General features: G+C 37.1%; 2 protein-coding genes across 2 annotated transcripts; both read left to right on the top strand.

The window, feature by feature from the left end:
- The first annotated feature begins 8,110 nt into the window (after positions 1-8,110).
- On the top strand, positions 8,111-10,905 carry si:dkey-222p3.1 (uncharacterized protein LOC100007529 homolog). The gene is made up of 4 exons (XM_059543580.1): positions 8,111-8,230; positions 9,091-9,131; positions 9,234-9,554; positions 10,767-10,905. The coding sequence occupies exons 1-4, from the start codon at positions 8,220-8,222 to the stop codon at positions 10,883-10,885; spliced, it is 492 nt and encodes a 163-aa protein (XP_059399563.1). The 5' UTR covers positions 8,111-8,219; the 3' UTR covers positions 10,886-10,905.
- Positions 10,906-15,173: 4,268 nt separating this feature from the next.
- Positions 15,174-16,939, top strand: LOC132131519 (uncharacterized). The gene is made up of 5 exons (XM_059543570.1): positions 15,174-15,751; positions 15,857-16,189; positions 16,259-16,417; positions 16,496-16,596; positions 16,699-16,939. The coding sequence occupies exons 1-5, from the start codon at positions 15,679-15,681 to the stop codon at positions 16,795-16,797; spliced, it is 765 nt and encodes a 254-aa protein (XP_059399553.1). The 5' UTR covers positions 15,174-15,678; the 3' UTR covers positions 16,798-16,939.
- The last annotated feature ends 4,821 nt before the right edge of the window (positions 16,940-21,760 follow it).

The raw sequence follows: 21,760 nt of genomic DNA, 5'->3' as shown, positions 1-21,760 counted from the left end.
GTCTGTCTGGATAGCAAATCCGCTCTGAAGTTCAAACGTCCGGGGACATGAACAGCTCGGATCGACAGAAATTTGTTCTGAGACCAAAGAAGAACATGTCTCGCCAGCCTGCACAGGGGGCGAGAGCATAATCCTCCCTGATGATTCAGGTATGACACAACCGCTGTGTTGTCTGATCTGAGCAGCACATGACGGCCGATCAGCAGATTCGAGAAATACTGGAGTGCCAGAAAAACCGCCGGTAATTCCAACCTGTTTATGTGCCAACTGACTCCATGGGCTGGGCGCCCTTGACAAACAGCTCCCCAACCGGTCAAAGACGCATCCTTCGTGACGGTCTCTCGGAAAGCACAAATCCCCAGCCGAACCCCGCTTAGGAGAAATTGACATCACACACCTCCGTGTCACCGAAATAGTCCGATGCGGAAGACAAAGGGGTGAAATATTGCGTCTTTTCGTCCACCACTGAAAAGGGCGCATGTGAAGTAATCCCAGACGAATTACAGGGAATGCCGCTGCCATTAGACCTAAAAGTCTGAGGCACAATCTCACTGTCACTGTGCGACCCGCTTTGAAGCGCCGCACGCATGACGCAATCGACTGTGCGCGCGGGAGAGAAAGCTTTGCTGTCATCGCGCGAGAGTCCAAGTCTATTCCCAGAAAGGTTATCCAATGAGAGGGGACTCTTCTGGAAATTCGTGCGTAAGCCCAGGCTGTTTAAATGATTGAGCACAAGATCCCGATGAGAGTGTGCTTGAGTCTGCGATTGCGCTAACACCAGCCAATCGTCTAAGTAGTTCAAAACACGAACGCCCTGGAGCTGCAACAGGGCCAGAGCTGCATCCATGCATTTTGAGAAAGTACGGGGAGCCAAAGGGAAGAACGCGGTATTGATACGCTTTGCCCTCTAAAGCGAATCTGAGGAACTTCCTGTGTCTCTTGATGATCTGAATATGAAAGAATGCATCCTTCATATCGATCGTGACAAACCAGTCGTTTGGTTGAATCTGAGACAAAATAGACTTTACCGTCAATATCTTGAATTTGCTCGGCCTGAGTGCAAGATTCAGACGGCGTAAATCTAGAATGGGTGACCACCGTGGAAAGAATTCCGCGGAAAGGAGGCGGGCCTCTTCGAAACTGAATGGTGTATCCGTGACAAATTGTGCGTAACACCCATTGAGAAATGTCGGGCAAGCGTATGCGGGGAAGTGTATGCGTAAGAGCCGTTGCGTCTCGTTTTGTATAATCCTGAAACGTGTCCACAGCAGGAATTAGGCAAACAGATTGAACATCGGGCTCTGCCGCTAGCGAAAAAGCGACGGCTGTGCGAGCCATTATAAACGGGTCGTCTGTGCAGGACCCTTGAATCGCCCCTCGAATTCTGAAAGCTTGATTGCGCAGAGTGTCTGAGGGAACGTTTGGCGTTACAGCTCGATCCAATGCTGCTCAAAGCACTGTTTGCTGCGAGACAGTCAATGTTAGAGCATGGGGACTGCAGTGAGAGGGTTGGATGTGCATTAGCAGTCCAACAGCACTCTCTAGTGGAGGGCACAGTCCCTGGCAAACAGGAAGGGAAGCGCATGTGTCAAAGTCGCTGCGTTTTGTTGTGTATAATCCTGAAGCGTATCCACGGCAGGATTTAATCCAACAAGGTAAACATCGGGCCACGCCGCTAGCGAGAACGCGGCAGCTGTGTGAGCCATATAAACTGGCCGTCTTTGTCAGCCTCTTGTGCGGTCCCTCAAACTCTGAAGGCTGGATTGTGCAGAGTGTCTGAGGGGGCGCTCAAATGATAGCTCAATCCAATGATGCTCGAGGTGCCTTTGCTGCGAGACTGTCAATGTTAGAACGTGGGGACTGCAGTGAGAGGGTTTGATGTGCATTAGCAGTCCAACAACACTCTCTAGTGGAGGGCACAGTCCCTGGCAAACAGGAAGGGAAGCGCATGCGTCAAACTCGCTGCGTTTCGTTGTGTATAATCCTGAAGCGTGTCCACGGCAGGATTTAATCCAACAAGATAAATATCGGAGGGGGTAGTTTATCCACCACGCGGGTAGCCACATAAATAGCTCACTGAGGAAGGGGAGGCGCGTTTCTCCTGTCCGCTCGGAGGGAGAGAACCGCATTTGCCGGCCAGAGCCTACTTTGAGTTTGAAGCCGCGGTGGACAAACATAGTTTTTTTAAAAAAGCAAATCTGCTGATTAACACGCTAGAGTGGGGGAGAGCGAGCAAGTGGAAAAACTCCAGTGCATCACAGAAGCAAACCGCAGCGACCGCAGAAGCAAAATGGTGGGGGTTAGACGCAAGGCGACTTATAGAAATACACTCCAGAGCGCGGATTCTTTTTTTTTTTTTTTTTTACTGTAGCCGTAGGCTATCACGGAGAGAACATGTAGAGAGGCTGCTAACAAACCTCTCATGAGTGCCTCCTCGTGATAAACCCATTATACGGCTCTTACCTTTCGTTGACTCATCGCGTCCGCGAAGAGGAGTTAACACTGCTCGTAGAAACCGCTGGAGAACGCGAGATGAATCCTAGGGCACAGATGATTCGCTTCCCTGAAGGAATGAAATCTGAGCGAAATAGCGCGCGGCACCCAGGTATACGATGCGTACGCATGCGTAGGGCGGTGCCAAGCGCTATTTGGCCAATAGGATTGGCGGGATGGTATAGGGCTTCAAACATTCGCCACACCGAGGGGTGTTCCCATAGCAGGTGACGTCACCGCAGCATCGAAGTGACCTATGAAAGAGAAGCCATTCTTTGTGGTACAAGCACGTGTTTAATACTGCAAAATACGCTCACCGTTTCAGCCATTGCTTCCCCTTCAGAATAAAAGAGAACATCCCAAACGAGGGAAGGGATTTGTGGAAACTGAGGTTCTTAATTATTGTGATCCAACATTTGCCTCGAATTAGTAATTTCAGGATGACAAGACAGACATTTCAGATGAAGGATAATTACCTCCGAGACTGTAATTAGCTATATGACCATAAAACTTTTGAATTGGGAGTATATTAGGCTTAAAATTATTGCTGATCACTGTTGTTGAAGCCTACTATGTTATTGTAGGCTTAAATGGGGTGTTTACTTAAATGGGGTGTCATCTCATTTATCATCAGTAAAATATGGAGTGCCACAAGGATCCGTCCTAGGTCCCCTTCTATTTTCAATATACATGTTGCCCCTTGGTAATATTATTAGAAAATACGGAATTAGCTTCCACTGTTATGCTGATGATACTCAGCTATATATCTCAACGAGACCAGATGAAACTTCCCAATTATCTAAGCTAACAGAGTGTGTTAAAAATGTAAAAGATTGGATGACAAATAATTTTCTCCAATTCATTCGATTCACATGACGTCACTGTAGCTTTGCGCCGCCATCTTTGCGACCGACGGTCTGAATATGCCTGTAATATGTTGTGCGGTTGGCTGCAACAACAGCCGAAAGAGGAACCCCGAATTGTTATTCTATTATATACCTAAAGAAAAGGATAGAAGGAAGAAGTGGTTAGTTGCCATTCGAAGAGATCACTGGACACCCACATCTCACTCCTTACTATGCAATGAACACTTCGTGTCAGGTAAGTTAAGCCTTCAGCCCATGTGATGCGTTTGTGTTGTATTATTTGCTATTTGTATTTCAGTCTCTGCACTGGCTACCTATTAAGTTCTGTATCAGTTACAAATTATCATTACTTACCTATAAGGCCCTAAATGGTTTAGCTCCTGCGTACCTAACTAGCCTTCTACCACGCTACAACCCATCACGCACCCTAAGGTCACAAAAGGCTGGACTTTTGGTAGTTCCTAGGATAGCAAAGTCCACTAAAGGAGGTAGAGCTTTTTTACATTTGGCTCCCAAACTCTGGAATAGCCTTCCTGATAATGTTCGGGGTTCAGACACACTCTCTCTGTTTATCTAGATTAAAAACGCATCTCTTTCGCCAAGCATTCGAATAATGTATCTCTTAAATTGTGAGTGTAGTTGCATCTGCATTTATTCTTTAGCTTGGGTTAAACTAATTTTACTTTGTTGGATCAGCAGCTATGCTAATGATATCTCTATTTTGTTTCTATGTTTTGCCACGGGATTTACATCCCGTGGTAACTAGGATTTACACAAGCTCCAGTCTGGATCCAGAACACCTGAGAAGAGATGATGCTGACCCTCAGAGGACCCCAGATGATCCTAACCTTGAATCAACAAACAGAACTAACAATTATTGCTACATGTGTGACTGCATCATATAATTACTATTAATTAATAATATTGATAGTTCATCATCTAGCTGACTACGTCTTGTATTATTATTATTATTTTTATTTTTCTAAAATCTTGTCAAACGTCAGTGTTGGGAAGGTTACTTTGGAAATGTAATAGGTTACAGATTACAAGTTACCCTATTTAAAATGTAATAGTAGTGTAACTTTTTTAATTACTTTAATAAAGTAATGTAACTAATTACTTTTGAGTACATTTTGATTACTTTTATAAATTTCTAATGAATGTTAATTTGCAACTGTTAATCATCTTCAACCATTTTACACCATGCAGGTTTAACCTTAAAGTAGTGCTCAATACTGTCAGACTTTCACCATCCTTCATCACCTGAATTAAGATGATCACATTTGAACACATCCATCACACAATCAGACTTTAGTACTGCCTTTTACTTAGAGATTGATCTGAAGTTCAAAGCAGATTTAAAATCAAAAGAAATAGTTTATAGATACTGTTTTTGAAACCAAATCTTTGCATAACTACAGGCAACTAACTGCATCTAACAATGGTTTGGGGAAAAATAGTTAATAAAAAAATAAAAGCATATACATCAACTCAAATACGGTTATCTAATAAGCATGTGTCCTATTTTGTGTACTAAACTCCTGAAACATTGGTGTCTTTTTGAAACACTGCTGTCTCTTTGTATATGATATGATGATAGTTTCTCAAAATAAGTAAAAAATGCTCATGAAGTGACTGTTCTAGACATTAATTTCCATGAGGGGCGGACTGGGAAAAAAATAGGCTGGGAAATCTCACACTCATACACCCACAACCCATTCTGAAACATGGACAACCCTATTTTTTTTTGGACCTGACATGAAAAAGATTTGAATCCTTAGGTTGGGGGACTTGCAACGTAATTAAGAGTTCTCTCCTGAACTGCACCTTCACTTCCATTATCCACCCATCTCTCTCATGACTTTAATACTGAAGATTTTTATTTGACTTTTACCATGTTTTGTAAGTGCAATTTTGTTTTTTTTGGCAAATTAATTACCACTTGTATTTATTTTTACTACAAATTCCATAGTTAAACCACGGTTAGTGCCATACCATAGGCTACATTAATTTTCCTAAGGGTTGTGTTTTTGTATCCACTAGCTCCCCTAAACCTATGATAAAATATGATGATTTGTCTGCTAACTTACTACTGTAACATTACAATAGATAATAATGACGTCGTTTATACAGTATTTTGAGTGATTGTGAGCAATGTGCTGCTGCTGCTTGACTAAGTAAACAAAGACAAAACTACATTAGCATATTTACAGATGAAACTGACCTGCACCTGAAACCCTGAACAGAAGTGTCGCTTCTCTGCTCCAGCTGTGCGCTTACACAGTTCACTCCGGTCTCTCTCTCTCGCATTGATTATTCGGAGTCTGATCCAAACCATTCGGCCATTTCCACAGATATGCAGAACGTGTATGATTCATATTCAGTCTTTTTGCGGCTTAATATTCACAGACATCAGTCCATATCGGGTTTTGATTCAAGTGTACTGACCTACTTTTGATTTATTCGTCCAAAATGTGGCATATTGCGTCCGCGTTATAGGCTGAATTCCACTTTTATGACTGGATTCTACGAATGTGTTTTCCGCGTCTCTGAGATTATGGGCCATATGTCTTAGTGCAATTTGGGAAAGAAATAAGCTGTATGTGGATGTGTGTAAATATTCAAATGTAATCCTCTTTGTAATCGTTACAATTTTCATAAGTAACTGTAATTTAATTACTCATTTTTTCTTAGTAACTGTAACTGATTACTGTTACATATATTTTGTAATTAAATTACGTAACGCCGTTACATGTAACTAGTTACTCCCCAACACTGTCAAACGTGCACAAACTACTAGCTACTACTAAATATTGTAGAAACATAATTTTCTGTAAAGTTGCTTTGTAACGATTTGTATTGTAAAAAGCGCTATACAAATAAACTTGAATTGAATTGAATTGAATTGTAATATTTACCATTATATAATCAAAGGGGTAAATAAAAGTTCATGAAAGTGTCACTCCACAATACAATAGCAAAACATATAAACATGTCCTATAGTATATTTATGTGACATTAATCAGTGTCTAGCACATCTTCATAAGGAAAGGATATGGACCAGACATTGAAGAAATTATTAAATGATATTTAGACAGACTAAAAGAAGTTCCAGATCTATATTGTGCTCTTATTATTTTAGTTATTTTGCCTTTAATGTAAATCATAGATATACACATATAATATTAATAATATCTAATACATACATCATAGATATACATATAATATCTATAATATTGTATATATCTATGAATGTAAATAAACATGTGCAAATATACTTGATCGTGTGAATTTGTTTTGATGTTAATTACATTGTGCGAGCCGTCTCTTTACCACCGTGTGCCTTATACATGTTGCTGAAATTTTGACACACACCCACCAAACGAGAAAAATAGTATCTCAAACCATAGACATATAAATACCTAGACGCCTCATTGGCCGCTTTGAGCCGTTGCCGCGATACGTCAACGCGTCCGCCATGTTAGTGAGGGCAAGACGGCCTTAAACACAAATGAAAGTAAACGGGGGAGCTGCGGTTTTTTCTGAATAAAAACACGATAACATTCACATTTATAAACCTATTTCAGAGGTTGTGATCTACGTGCAGTTAAAAAAAAAACTTTGCCTCCAGTTATTTAGTAAGGTTTGGAAAATTATTAATTTTCGTAAGGAATTGTGAAAGCTCACATTTGTCTCACTTGTAGATTTTTTCGGTTTACAATTCTAATGTTAATTTAGTATAACTGTGACATATGCGCATAATGTCATTTGAATGTACATTAAATGAAATGTAGTTGTTTTATTGCTTTCTCTGTGTTCAATCCCAACATTTTTCTTTCTTTTTTTTCTATCTCTTTCTTGTGTCTCAAGTCAGAACACAGCTCATTCCCTTTGAAATTCTGGGATAAAATCTAAATAATACATCTTTAAACACTAATATTTTACTATCGTTGAGAAAATTGAATAAAACAAGTAAATACAAATCAAAAAGTGGTACATTAGTATTCTGCTTTACATTTTGATAGATTTCTCAAACCCCGTTGCTGTCTCTGGTTGCACACCGTTTCCAGGAAACACGTCGTTCAAATCGCAAACCGAAACAAAACGGTGCACACTGAACTTGAATTTGCTCCTGATGTACTAAAACTAAAATAGAAATTAATTATATATATATCTATTTTTTTTCTTTAGTTTTTCCATTTTCCAATTTTTTGTTCGTTTTTGCAATTGGTAGGCTAGCCTAAAGATATATATATATATATATATAATTAATTTCTATTTTAGTTTTAGTACATCAGGAGCAAATTCAAGTCCAGTGTGCACCGTTTTGTTTATATATATATATATATATATATATATAGATTATTTACTATATATATACTAGCTTACCAATGCCAAAAACGAAATAAAAATGGGAAAATGGAAAAACTTAAATAACTGTATATATATATATATATATATATATATATATATATATATATATAAATTGTCATGCAGCTACCTTATATCAATGATAACACAACATGGGTGGAAGCAGGTGTTAGTGGTTTATTGTTTCATTTTTATAATCGTTTTTGCAGTAACGTTATATGTATTGTGTTGGTCGTAAGCACCTACACGTTGAAAAATTGTTGAAAATGTGCAAATAACAAACACACGAGCATTTTGCTTTAGCCTATTATTTAATCGAACGTTTTATTATTTATTTTACACACGATAATATAGAACTGCGCATGTTCAGATGCGTATGTCCAGTCCACCATGCTAATTCAGGGCAAGCTTCATTGTTATATTTAAGCCGAAGTTTCTCCTTAACTCCTCCAATAACTGTCCGTTTACATTAATATAAACTTGTCCATCATGCTCAAAAGGTACGTTTTGCGGAAACTGTCGTCGTCTAGCAGTAACGTTAGACACAGACAGTTATTCTCTGGCCTGCAGCTGCTATCACAGGCTCTTTGTTAGCTAAGCTTCAGGCACTCTATTTATCTACAGAAGAGATCTTACGACGAGAACGAGTCATAAATATTCTGAGGAACAGACGATTGTAATTGCCAATGAATTCGTTGCCGGGTTTGTTGCGCAGCAAGGTTACCTTTAGCTTTTATTTCTGATAACTAGCCAGGCTAGTTGAACATAAACAACTCGTTCATTCAAAACTCGTGAAAAATGCATGAAAGCAAATCGAGTGTTATTGCATGTACAGTATTTATGCCTACTCTGTGTACTGTTTTTATGGTTCATGTGTTTGTATTATATCTAACGGCAGACTGCACCTGCTGCAAGTAATTTCAGGTTAATGCATCATATTATTTATGTTAATCATGTTACACAAAGCAATAATCTGTTTTAAAAGATTTATAATAATCCAAATGTGCCCTTGTCCATTAGTGGAAATGTAATGTAGCTTATGTAAATGTCTAGCTTATTTAAAGCAGCCCATAGTTTCTTCCCTAAACGTCTATATATTCACACTTCTATAAAAGCCATCTGTCAGTATAAATGTATCAGCTACAGGTTTCATCACCAGCTTATGTCATCATAAATGGCCTTTTGTTGACCTCTGTGTCTCTGCAGTGCCTGTTGTTGAAGTCTGTCAGTCCCCTCAGGAAAAGCTATTTTTAAGAAACAAAAGAAACTAGTTCCCTTTGGCATATCTTTAATATTGGGAATAGTAGTTCCTCACTGATTATTGTGTCTGTGTGACAGTTTTTGTGTTTGTTTTTTGCAGTGTGTTGCCCGTCTGTTTCTTTATACTGCTTTTGAATGAAGGTAAGCACACAAAAAAAGTACAGATATTCATTTGAATCCAGTTTTTGAGTCAGCATCGACTGTCTCTTGCTTGTTCCTGGTCTGTCTTTGCTTTCGTTTCAGCATCTGTGCAGGACACAGTTCAGGGTTTTATCGGAGATTCTGCACTTTTGCCGTGTCATCCTAAGACCGGGCAGCTTAAAGTCATCACTGCACACTGGAGATATGACGACCACAAAAATGTTTACGACATATTAAATGGCCAAGGGAAGACGAAGGAGCAGGACGCAGAGTACAAGGGCAGAACAGAAACGTTCCCTGCAGAGTTTTCGAAAGGCAACTTCTCCCTCAGGCTTGGGAATCTCCGGAAAAGTGATGAAGGGTCGTACTGCTGCTTCACGCCTGAGTCGGATGAAAGCAAATGCATAAATCTTCAAGTCACAGGTGTGATGAAATGGCTATAATTTGCTCCTAAAAATCAAAGATTGGTATTTAAGTGAGGTGAAGTGTGTATTTCTTTTAAATGTTGAAATATTTTGCACCGTAAGCTGTTCATAGGTTGATGTAATGAATGTTAACACTAGTGGTCTTTGACACTTTCAGCTGTTTGCAAGTAGTCCTGCACATCATTTCTGCCATGACCAATGGTGTGGGTTTGGGGGCGGGGCTACCTGTAATGTGCCTTTTAGTGAAGAACTGCACTATGGCCGAGAAATTCAAAACAGCACGATTTGAACGAGACCCAAAAATAAAACAAAAAATGAAAATCACAAAACAAAATGAATCTCAAAAACACAACTAATCTCTAAAATAAACATATTGTAGGGGAAAGAAAACACTAGTTAGACAAATAAAATAACATTCTAAAACAAAACAACAAATCTGATAAACTAATAATATTAATAATAATAATGCAAAAACAATTTTGACAAACAAACAGATTATACAACCAAATAACAAATATAGCTTAATTTTAAAACAAAATAACCAGTCGGTCGGACAAATAAAATAATAGATTATGAAACAAAACAAGCAGCCTGAAAAACTAAATAACAGATTACAGAGCAAATTTTAAACTAAATAAATCTGACCAAATGCATTTTAATAGACAATAACTTGATCTATATATTAAAACGAAATAACAAATCTGGCTAAATAAATTTGAATATAAAATAAGCAGCAAAATAACAAATTCTAAAACTAATCAAATTGACAAAATATGAAAAATGAAAATGAAAACTTTAACTAAATGCATTTAAAAAATGAATAGTCTGAAAAATAACATAACAGAAGAAAAAAAAAATTATTTTATTAAAAATTATGAAGAAACATAAATCTGGCAAACAACATTTCTTACAAGCAAAAAAAAAAAAGAAAAAAAAAAAATTACATACTGTAACAGTAAACAATCAAAACTAAATCTGATATCCAAATGTGAAATCAGTGAGTAACAACTCGAGGTGAAAAACAGGAGTGGAACGGTTTGAATGTTTGGGAAACCTGTTTGGAAACAAATGATTATTGTTGCCCTTTCGTTTGATATCATTCGTGGAACAGAAATGACACACTTCACCTGAGTTTGAGTGCTTTTGCTGAGTGTGTACTAGCCTACATGCTACTATTTTTCATTCTTCTTTCATTGTTTTTATGTTTTAGAAAAACCAAGAGAAATCCAAGAGAAACAAAACTCAAACGGTGGAGTTGAAACCACAGCCGGGAGAATTGTATCTCTGTTAATTCCTCTCTTCTCTGCTGCTGTTCTGCTCTGTGTGTGAGTGAATGGTGACTGCATATAGTTCAGCAGTGTGTGCTTTCATTACAGTGAGCCTTGACCTGGGGTGCGTTTCCCAAAACCATAGTTGCTAACCTTTTAGCAACTTAGTTGGTCGGCAACAGGAAATTGCATTGCAACCAACAAAGTTGCTAACTTAGTTACGCACCCCTGAGCGATATTACATTGTGTGTACTCTATATTTACTGGACCAAAGTAGGAATCACAAGTTTGCATAGCTTTGGGTTTAGAATATAATTTGAAAGACACATTTGGATACACACGAACACACACACACACACACACACACACATTACATATCAGGCCTGTTATAATCTGGTAAATGCCATGAGTAAAGTCTGTTCACTGACACTGGACTGGAAGTGGATTCAGACATTGGATTTGATAATTTACAGCAAGCTAAAGCAATAAATATAAAAAAGGCATTAATTAAGAAACAACCCTTTTTTCCATTCAGATAAAACAAATCAATTAAAATATGGCATCTACACTGACAGGCTCTATAACATCTATAATGTTTTTTTAGGAATCCATTTTGAGTTTAATTGTTTACTAAACTATTTAGTTGTAAATACATCTCCTGCCTATGCCAGATTAGTTCCACTAAATATTTGCACTAGCTTTATTTATTTATTTATTTATTTATTTATTTATTTTCTTATTTATTAATGTATCTCTATCTATCTATCTATTTAAAATAATTGCATTAATTGTGTTTGAAGAAACTAGATGCATAAGTAAACTGCATTTATCTTGTCTACTAACCAAGTCAAAAAAAAAAAAAAATTGTAAGAAAGACTTGTACAACCTAAGAGGTTCTGTTGTTATAATGTTGGAGTTTTGTTAATATTACATACATATACAAAATTCATGCAAAGGTTTGCATCCATCAGTTTGTTCCAGAAGTTTCTGATAATAGGTCGTTACTGAGATAACGTGAGATCACCTGGGCTTGTGATCTCAACATGTAGAAGCACCTTACATAGAGTAAAACTGCTTTTTATTGGCCAGTGTGCACTTTCAGCATGAAAAAACATTCATGAAACAAAAAGTGTTGCTTCATGTTGATTTTTGACAAACATTCAGTGTAAATTAAATTCATCTGCACTGAAAATCGGCCATTGGTTACAAAATAATTGATCATTTTAAAGAACATGGTAAGCTTTTCCATAAACATCTACCTAAATGCAACATTAGTAAAATGAAACCTAGACATATGAAGAGATTAAGATGTTTATTGGATAGTTTGACATTATAGATGACAAATGACACTGAAATACACGCAAAATTGTGTCATTAACTTGCATAAAATTCTAAATGTATGATATTTAATTGAAGTCTGCATTCACTCTACATCTGCAAGACATTCTTTTGAGTGTTTGCTCATATGCATATCTTCTGACGCTTAGAAGATGTATTTAATAAAACTGACATCTTAAAGACGTCTATCAGATGCTTGTATGCTTTGATGTGATCTTTAACAGACATCTTGCTGACTGCGCAATCTGCGGATATGTATAGGACTATGGAAGCATATGGGTAGCATTATTCAATTTGGGATGTAATATTCAAAATGACAATGCAATATGTAAAATGACAATGCATTTCTGTATTTACATTTACATTTTCCAATACATTTGTGCAACGTTTGGTGCAAAATGAAAATGAAAATTAAATTACATAATTTTCATTTGCCATTTCGTACACCAGTTTTAATATGTAAAATGCATACTAATTGTAACGCTTTATAAGTTGCAAAATTAAAATGAAAATGTATTACAGAAATGATAAGATATGTATAACATGTTCAAGCAAAAACTGTGGCAAAATGATCATTTAAATGCTATTTTTCCTAAATGCATTAACACTCACAGTCAAGACACTTACGATTGCATTGTCATTTAATGTCCCGCAAAGAATGTATATATATATATATATATATATATATATATATATATATATATATATATATATATATATTCTGTAACATTTTCAATAACATACAGATTGTAATTAGAAGATGCAAAAAAAACATTATTTACATAATGCAGTTACCCGCTTTAACCAGCAGATAGCAGCATATGCAGCATTTTGGGCGCCTCTCGAAACTGAATCGTCCGAATGTTTTGCAACATCATCTATACGTTTTTCAGTAACTGAGATGACTGCGGAAAGGTCTACCCACCATGAATGTTTCTAGGAGGCGTTTTACTTGGTATCTACCTGTATAAGGACGTGAAACTCAGCCCGTTGTGCTGGTGCAGCATTGTCGGTGGATAAATATCAGATCGATAGGTCTGTCTGTAACGTGTAGCTGCTCATTTAAATCAACTGCAGCTCAGAGGTAATAGACAGCTCTCGTTCACATTGAAAGATTTCCGGTTGCTTTGTCACAGTAAATCACTGTCAGTCGTTTACAAGACGAAACTCCTCGTTACCTAATATGGAAAGCATTAATGTAAATCCCAAAAACAGTATTTAGTGGACTTCTGCTACTTTGTGGAAAATCAAGTTTCATCAATGCTAGGTTTTAATGAAGAGAAACAGAAAGAGAGAGAAGTGTGTAAGGCTCAGTTCCTGTTGTTATATACAATGGAAGCAGCCAGTGTTGCCAGATTGGATGGACGATTTCCAGCCCAAAAGCTCACAAAAACCCGCCCACTCCAACAAAAAACCGCCCAAAACTTTAACTAACAAAATAATGTGATACAACATGTCAGTCAAAGGTGTTAAGAGCCATTTGAACTCCTTAAAACTACATAATAACGTTAGATAAATTTCCCATGGATCAAATGGTGGCAAATACATTACAGACAATTACCGAATATGATTAAAATAGGTTATGCAAGCAGTCACCGTCAAAACATTTGATTGATTTATAATTGATTTACCGATACCCTCAAAAAAACATATGCATCATTTTCAACGTAAACAGTCAGAATTTAAATGCATAAGTGTCCAGTATAAGTGATAGGAAAAAGCAACGTAATTAGGTATTTCACACTTGTTTATGCACACATATAACAGTCAAAACTGTGTTGTCATTCATTGATAAATTCTGTATGAAAATTAACAACAATAATAATCGCCATCCGAATCCATGAGTTTATCACTGAGGTGGTATGTAAATTTATTTTCACAGCGGTCCACATGAGAAACAATACCGCCCTAATAGGGGCTTTAGTCTTTTGTGAAGTTCATATTGTAGAACATTACATTTGCACAGTCAAAACTAAGAAGATATACCAATCTGTACTGTTTAAAAGATAAAAGACAAGATCGTTTAGATATAGATTAGATATAAATAGATTGTTATGAATTAAATAATTTAACTGTGCTCTATTTTAGGAGTTGCAGTAATATTAGAATCTTGATGTCATCTTTCCCTCAACAAGTGTAATTCACGTTTTGAGTGTTCATGTAACACTCTTTACCATGTAACATATATTTAGGCATTATGATAACTCATACAGTTCATACATTTAAAATTAGATCCGTTATTGCTCATGAATCATCACGTGTGTCTGTAGATCACTAGTGATTGGCTAAAAGTACGGCCGCGACGTCCACATCATCATCAGCACCTCTGCACTGCAGTTTATAACAACGTGATGACTGTTCGGATGCAGTATATGCACACTTGAGCTTGTTTGTTAGCCAATTAGCCTATACAATTTATATTTTTGAAAACCGCCAAACTGACCCCAAACCAGCCCAAATTTTGTCCACCCGCCCAAGACAATTTTTACCCGCACAATCAAATTCAAAACCGCCCAATTGGGCGGGAAGCCGCCCAATCTGGCAACACTGGAAGCAGCACATGATACACTTGGCACAACTTAATGTCCACTGTTTTTCCCACATCAGTGTATTCAGTGCTGTAACCTATAACTTAAATTAAGGATTTTTGTTATTCATGTCATTTTTTTTATATATATATATATATAAACGTTACACAGATTTCATTTGTCTCACTTAATTGGGATATTCTTTGGTAAAGAGTTTTTTAAACAACAATAATAATAACAGCTTAATAAGTCAGTGGTCTTTTGTTCAAATATACAGTGTTGGCAGAGCAATATCAGCCTTAGCTTCAGGCTATATTTCACACTGTTTTTGTACTGTAACTTGGTTAAAACGCAATCAGTAAAGCAACGATGCCAACATTACTCACTGTAAACTATAGATAATGATGAAGATCTTACTGTTAAAGACCCCCCCCCCACCCCCACCAAAAGAAAAGAAAGAAAAAAACTCATGCTATCCAAAATGTAGATAAGTTTGTTTCTTCATCTGAACAGATTTGTAGAAATGTAGCATTGCATCACTTGTTCACCAGTGGATCCTCTGCAGTGAATGGGTGCCGTCAGAGAGTCCAAACAGCTGATTAAAACATCACAATAATCCACAAGTAATCCACACCACTCCAGTCCATCCGTTAATGTCTTGTGAATCAAACACTACATGTTTGACATCAAGTCAAGACGTTTGTAACTTCAAACTATTTATTTTTCAGACTAAAATATGAGTCATCCATCCATGATATTGCTTTCTCCACATCAAAAGGATCTATTGGTGAGCAAGTGATGTAATGATAAATTTCTCTAAAGAAACAAACTCATCTACATCTTGAATGGCATTTTTGGGTGAACTGTTGCTTTAAACATCTATCAGGTATGGTTTGTGAGTGTGACTTCCTTTCAGTGGGTGGAAGAGAGTCATCCTCTTCTGAGTTTCAAAGCTCTGAATTACATTTCCTTCCTAAAACTTTTTTGAATGCAACCAGATTTCGTAATCTCAATGTATTTTAACTGCGGAAATGACACAAAGATCATCCACCATCTTATCTGTAAGTATTTTATACAGTAACTTATTGTCGAACAAGTATACCGTTTCGTAAGAATCATTTTTTTTTTGTGTGTGTTTTATTGTTATGTATTTTTTTATGTTGCAGGTCTTCTAGTGTGGTGTCAAGGTGTAGAAACATTAACACAGCTAACAAATGTGGGAGACAATGTGTCCATAAACTGTGATCTTGAAGAAAAAGAGATTTATTGGATGCTAGTAACGATGGAAGTACCAAATCGTCCAGTTATAATATTGCGGTTGTTTTCAACGTCACCAACTCCTTTTTACTACGATGCAAGTTTCAGACCCAAATATTCAGTGCAACCTGAAAATCATCTATTTATCAAAAATGTCACTCTTGACGAGTCAGGCGTTTATTACTGCATGACCACAGAGGCACCTCCAAAATTCAGCAACAGCATCAGACTTCACATCACTGGTGAGTGAGCATTCAGTGATCAGGCCACATGGATGTTCAGTGCTTTGAATACAGGACTGTTTTTTACAGAACCAGCTAAATTACCTGAGTGCCAGAATCACACTGTGGCGGAGTATATTGAGCAGAATCATACGGTGGTGAATTGTACTGACCAAATTCAGAGACCATGGATGATTATTGTTATCTTATCTGGTCTAATGCATGGTGTTCTGGTTTTTGTGGTCATTGGTAAGTTCTGTTCTTTAATATCATTTTAAGGAATTAAATCTATCTGGAAAATATGACCACGATTCTCTTCTCTTATAGGTGTATGTTACTACTCTAGAGAAATTTTAAAAAGACAAGAAGAAGATTTAGAGGGGACTCAGTTTATGCCTCTGGAACAACTTCAAGAGCAAAAAACAATGGTAAATTATGTTTACTTTTTTTTTTTTATTCATTACTTTTACTTGTTATCATACACCAGATAGAGATGCATGACATATGTGTAAATGCTATTGCTCTTTCAGTATACTGAGGTGGTCTTTTCCTTGACGTCTGAAGAGTTTGAAAAAAACTGGTGCTTTTCTCCTGCAGCGCGAATCATAAACAGGAACGCTTGTTCCTGACCTTAGACCAGTGGGTTGTTTATACTTTTGTTTTAAATATATAATTTCATAACATATGTTTTCTTTCTTAATAAATAAAAAAAATAACAAAGAAATAGACATCACAAATTAACTTTTCTCTCTTTTTTAAACAAACAATGCAGTCATCTTTGCAGTTCAAATGTAGGCGGTGTGGTTAGCCTTGGGCAGTTAAGCTAAGTAAAGCTTTTCACACATGGTCACCGATCACCAGTGAACTGCAAAGCCAGGTAGTTTAACCTTTAACAGTATGAAGCTTTTTGTTTTATTATATACATAGTGATATATAGATATATATTTATAGATGTAGAAATCTAAAAAATTGTGCAGAAACAGCAATAATCATTCTATCAAATCGTTAAAACCCCACTGACTTGCACTGACGTTCGTTTTTCCATTTGAGGTTAGGAAAATCATGTCATGGCAAAATGTCTAAAGGAGATGGGAAACATCCATCTAGACAAAGATGAGACCATATGAGTCATTATTTCTCAAGTGACCCAATTCAGTGGAACTGATGGTTTAAGTACTGAGCTTAACTTAACATTTTACTTGAGCTAAACCACACTGCAAACTCTCCTGCGAAGGAGAGTCAAAAGTTTGCATGCACAGATTTAATGATGCTTTTCTTTTAGGAAATGCAAAAAAAAACGTCCACTTCATTTGAACACAAACAAGCAAACACTCTGAAACGTTCAACACAATTTTGTGCAATATTAGCGTATGAAATGACATGTAAAAATCAAAGAAATGAAGCTGCAAAATTTTCTTGTTGCTGTCCTTCACACAACAAAGCCTTGCACTTACAGGAAGTCAGACTGAACTCTAACCACATTTTGGCCATTTTGTATGTCAAGAGCCAACTTAAAATGCTACAGCAGTACACTCTAAATATATTTCAACACATATATGTTTTGGCCATTTTATTAAACTTCTTACAAAGTTTAATCTTCTATTCATCTATTTCCTAAACCGCTTTTCTTACATGATGTTACAGGGTTTCTAGAGTCTATTCCAACATCTCATTCTGTAGGTAAAACACCCTGTACAGTTGAGCCCAGTCTCATGAAAATGCGTATAAATAGTACCCCAAATAAAAACAAAACCTGTGTTATTGATATACAAAAAAAAAAAAAAAAAATATTATACACATGTGTTTGGCGTGCATATAATATGCAGTTTTCGCATGCAGAGGATACGAAATTTGTCGGCATGCATACAGTGCATCTCAATACATTGGAATGTTGTGGAAAAGTTCATTTATTCCAGTAATTCAACTCAAATTGTGTATTAATCGTGTATACACGATGTTAATCGTGTATTAAATAAATTCAATGCACACAGACTGAAGTAGTTTAAGTCTTTGTTGTTGTTTTTTTATTGTGATGATTTTGGCTCACATTTAACAAAAACTGACCAAATCTCAACAAATTAGATTATTGTGACATGCGAATCAGCTAATGAACTCAAAACACCTGCAAAGGTTTCCTGAGCCTTCAAAATTGTCTCTCAGTTTGGTTCACTAGGCTACACAATCATGGTGCTGATCTGACAGTTGTCCAGAAGACAATCATTGACACCCTTCACAAGGAGCCACAAACATTCATTGCCAAAGGAGCTGGCTGTTCACAGAGTGCTGTATCCAAGTATGTTTACAGAAAGTTAGCAGAAAAAAGATAACAAACAAGAGAAACACAGGCTTATGAGGATTGTCAAGCAAAATCGATTCAAAAATTTGAGTGAACTTCACAAGAAATGGACTGAGGCTGGGGTCAAGGCATCAAGAGCCACCACACACAGACGTGTCAAAGAATTTGGCTACAGTTGTTGTATTCCTCTTGTTAAGCCACTCCTGAACCAAAGATAATGTCAGAGGCATTTTACCTGGGCTAAGGAGAAGAAGAACTGGACTGTTGCCCAGTGGTCCAAAGTCCTCTTTTCAGATGAGAGCAAGTTTTATATTTCATTTGGAAACCAAGGTCCTAGAGTCTGGAGGAAGGGTGGAGAAGTTCATAGCCCAAGTTGCTTGAAGTTCAGTTTTAAGTTTCCACAGTCTGTGATGATTTGGGGTGCAATGTCATCTGCTGGTGTTGGTCCATTGTGTTTTCTGAAATCCAAAATCACTTCACTCGTTTACCAAGACATTTTGGAGCACTTCATGCTTCCTTCTGTTGACCAGCTTTTTGAAGATGCTGATTTCATTTTCCAGCAGGATTTGGCTCCTGCCCACACTGCCAAAAGCACCAAAAGTTGGTTAAATGACCATGGTGCTGGTGTGCTTGACTGGCCAGCAAACTCACCAGACCTTAACCTCATAGAGAATCTATGGGCTATTGACAAGAGGAAAATGAGAGACAAGAGACCAAACAATGCAGATGTTATGAAGGCCGCTGTCAAAGAAACCTGGTCTTCCAGACCACCTCAGCAGTGCCACAAACTGATCACCTCCATGCCACGCTGAATTAAGGCAGTAATTAAAGCAAAAAGAGCCCCTACCAAGTATTGAGTACATGTACAATAAATGAACATACTTTCCAGAATTCACTAAAAATGATTTTTTTATGAAGTATTCTAATTTGTTGAGATGCAAATTGGTGGGTTTTTGTTAAATGTGAGACAAAATCATCACAATTAAAATAACCAAAGACTTAAACTACTTCAGTCTGTGTGTACTGAATTTATTTAATACAGGAGTTTCATAATTTGCGTTGAATTACTAAAATAACTTTTTCACAACATTCTAATTTATTGAAATGCGACTTTACGATATGCAGGTTTCGTGTACATATGATACGGATCTACCCCACAAGCCTAAAGCATATGCATATGCATGCCAAATATCAATTTTTGCATATGAAAACATGAGTTTTAATTTTTATTTGGCATACTATTTATACACACTTTCATTAGATCGGGTTATCATTGTGCAATATATGCTACTATTATTGCCTTTGTATTACTTAGAATTGCCTGTTTTATCATGCATTTTGATAGAAAGAATTCAAGCTGCCCAATTTTCTTTAGTCATGACTGAAGAACAAGCTACAGTGATATAAAACAGGTCCAAAAGTTACTTTTCACTTTCTGCAACATTTCTGATCATTGTCTAATAGCTGAATTGTTACATATTTTTTGGCCCTTTCTTCTGGTGCTGTTACATTATTGCTGAATGAATTGCATTGTTCTTATTTTATAACAGAATAAGACTGAAAGATAAAAAAATAGCTTTGCTTTAGCTAAAGGACAAACAAGCCTGTCAGTATGTTCCTGCCTTAATTCTGTATCACAAGTGTTCTGTTCAAATGTGTTTTCCAATATTAAATGAATTTTGTATTCTTTATGTATTTCATGTTTGCAGAATAAATTTATCAACATTATCAAATGTGATTCATTATTTCCTGATAGCACATCATTTAAATTATATCTGTGCACAAACATCACATCAATTGTTAATGTAGAATAAAATGTGAAGTCTTTTCAGATGACTTCATTTATTTTAACAAATCGTGAACTTCCATTCTAAAATTTTACACAAAGTTACACGGGGGATGGTTTAAAATAACTTCTCTATCAGACTATGAAACAAGCAAACATTTCAGTCAAATAACTGAAATAGCGTTGTGTTATTCTTAACCTGAATACCACACCAACCATAACAACTTAAATGAGAACCTAGCCTTAAAACCAGAGGAAATTGATAAGTCGATCAAATGTCTTTAACTCATGCCTAACCCTAAACCCAACCTGTAAATCTGATTGAATGATTTATAGGTATGTTATTCCCAGGGCCGTATTAAGACAGTGTGGTGCATCTGGGCACTACCTCAAAAGCCCCCCCCCACCCCCCCATTCAGACATAATTAAGGTGATTTCTCAAATGTAATTTATTAACTTGTCCAACTATAAGTCGCACCTAAGTATAAGTCACATCAGTCCAAAAATACGTCATGACAAGGAAAAAAAAACATATAAGTCGCACTGGACTATAAGCCGCATTTATTTAGAACCAAGAACCAAGAGAAAACATTACCGTCCATTATCATTAACCTTTCGATCCCTGGAACATTTTGAATTTTAGCTAAACGTCTAGCGTCCTTGTCTGTCTTTAACTTTCTTTTTGCAAAACCACTCCATTGACGTCTGTCCATTTTGATTCATTTTCTGTAGCCGCTAAAAAAATTACACATTCGCGCGTACTTGTGGACCAACTCAACTCTGACAGATTGGGGACGGAAGGGGGGGACTGATAGTGGTCATGTAATCTTTATTTATTTATAATTTATTATTATTATTATTGTATTTAAGTTATTGTTCATAAACGAGTTATGTATGGTCTTTCAAGAATTTCAAGTTAATAATAAAACAATTTACGAAAAATATTTTTAAAGCTTGTGTCATGTGGTGCCCCCTAGTTGTTGTGAATGGTTGGTGCCCCTGGGCACTGGCCCAAGTGCCCTTATGGATAATCCGGCTCTGGTTATTCCAGAACCAAAAAGGATGTTGATCTAGCAAGCATGTCCTACTTATGAAAATCACATTCACCTCTATGTACAAAATCCACAAGGAAAGTTCGCAGATCTGTTCTTAACCAATCTGTAGGGTGAAGGTGAAGGTGAAGTGACATTCGGCCAAGTATGGTGACCCATACTCAGAATTTGTGCTCTGCATTTAACCCATCCGAAGTGCACACACACAGAGCAGTGAACACACACACACACACTGTGAGCACACACCCGGAGCAGTGGGCAGCCATTTATGCTGCGGCGCCCGGGGAGCAGTTGGGGGTTCGATGCCTTGCTCAAGGGCACCTAAGTCGTGGTATTGAAGGTGGAGAGAGAACTGTACATGCACTCCCCCCACCCACAATTCCTGCCGGCCCGGGACTCGAACCCACAACCCTTCGATTGGGAGTCCGATTCTCTAACCACCAGGCCACGACTTCCAA

The sequence above is a fragment of the Carassius carassius genome, chromosome 48, assembly GCF_963082965.1.
Source record: "Carassius carassius chromosome 48, fCarCar2.1, whole genome shotgun sequence".
NCBI classification, from domain to species: domain Eukaryota; kingdom Metazoa; phylum Chordata; class Actinopteri; order Cypriniformes; family Cyprinidae; genus Carassius; species Carassius carassius.
This window is presented reverse-complemented; position numbering and strand designations above follow the sequence as displayed.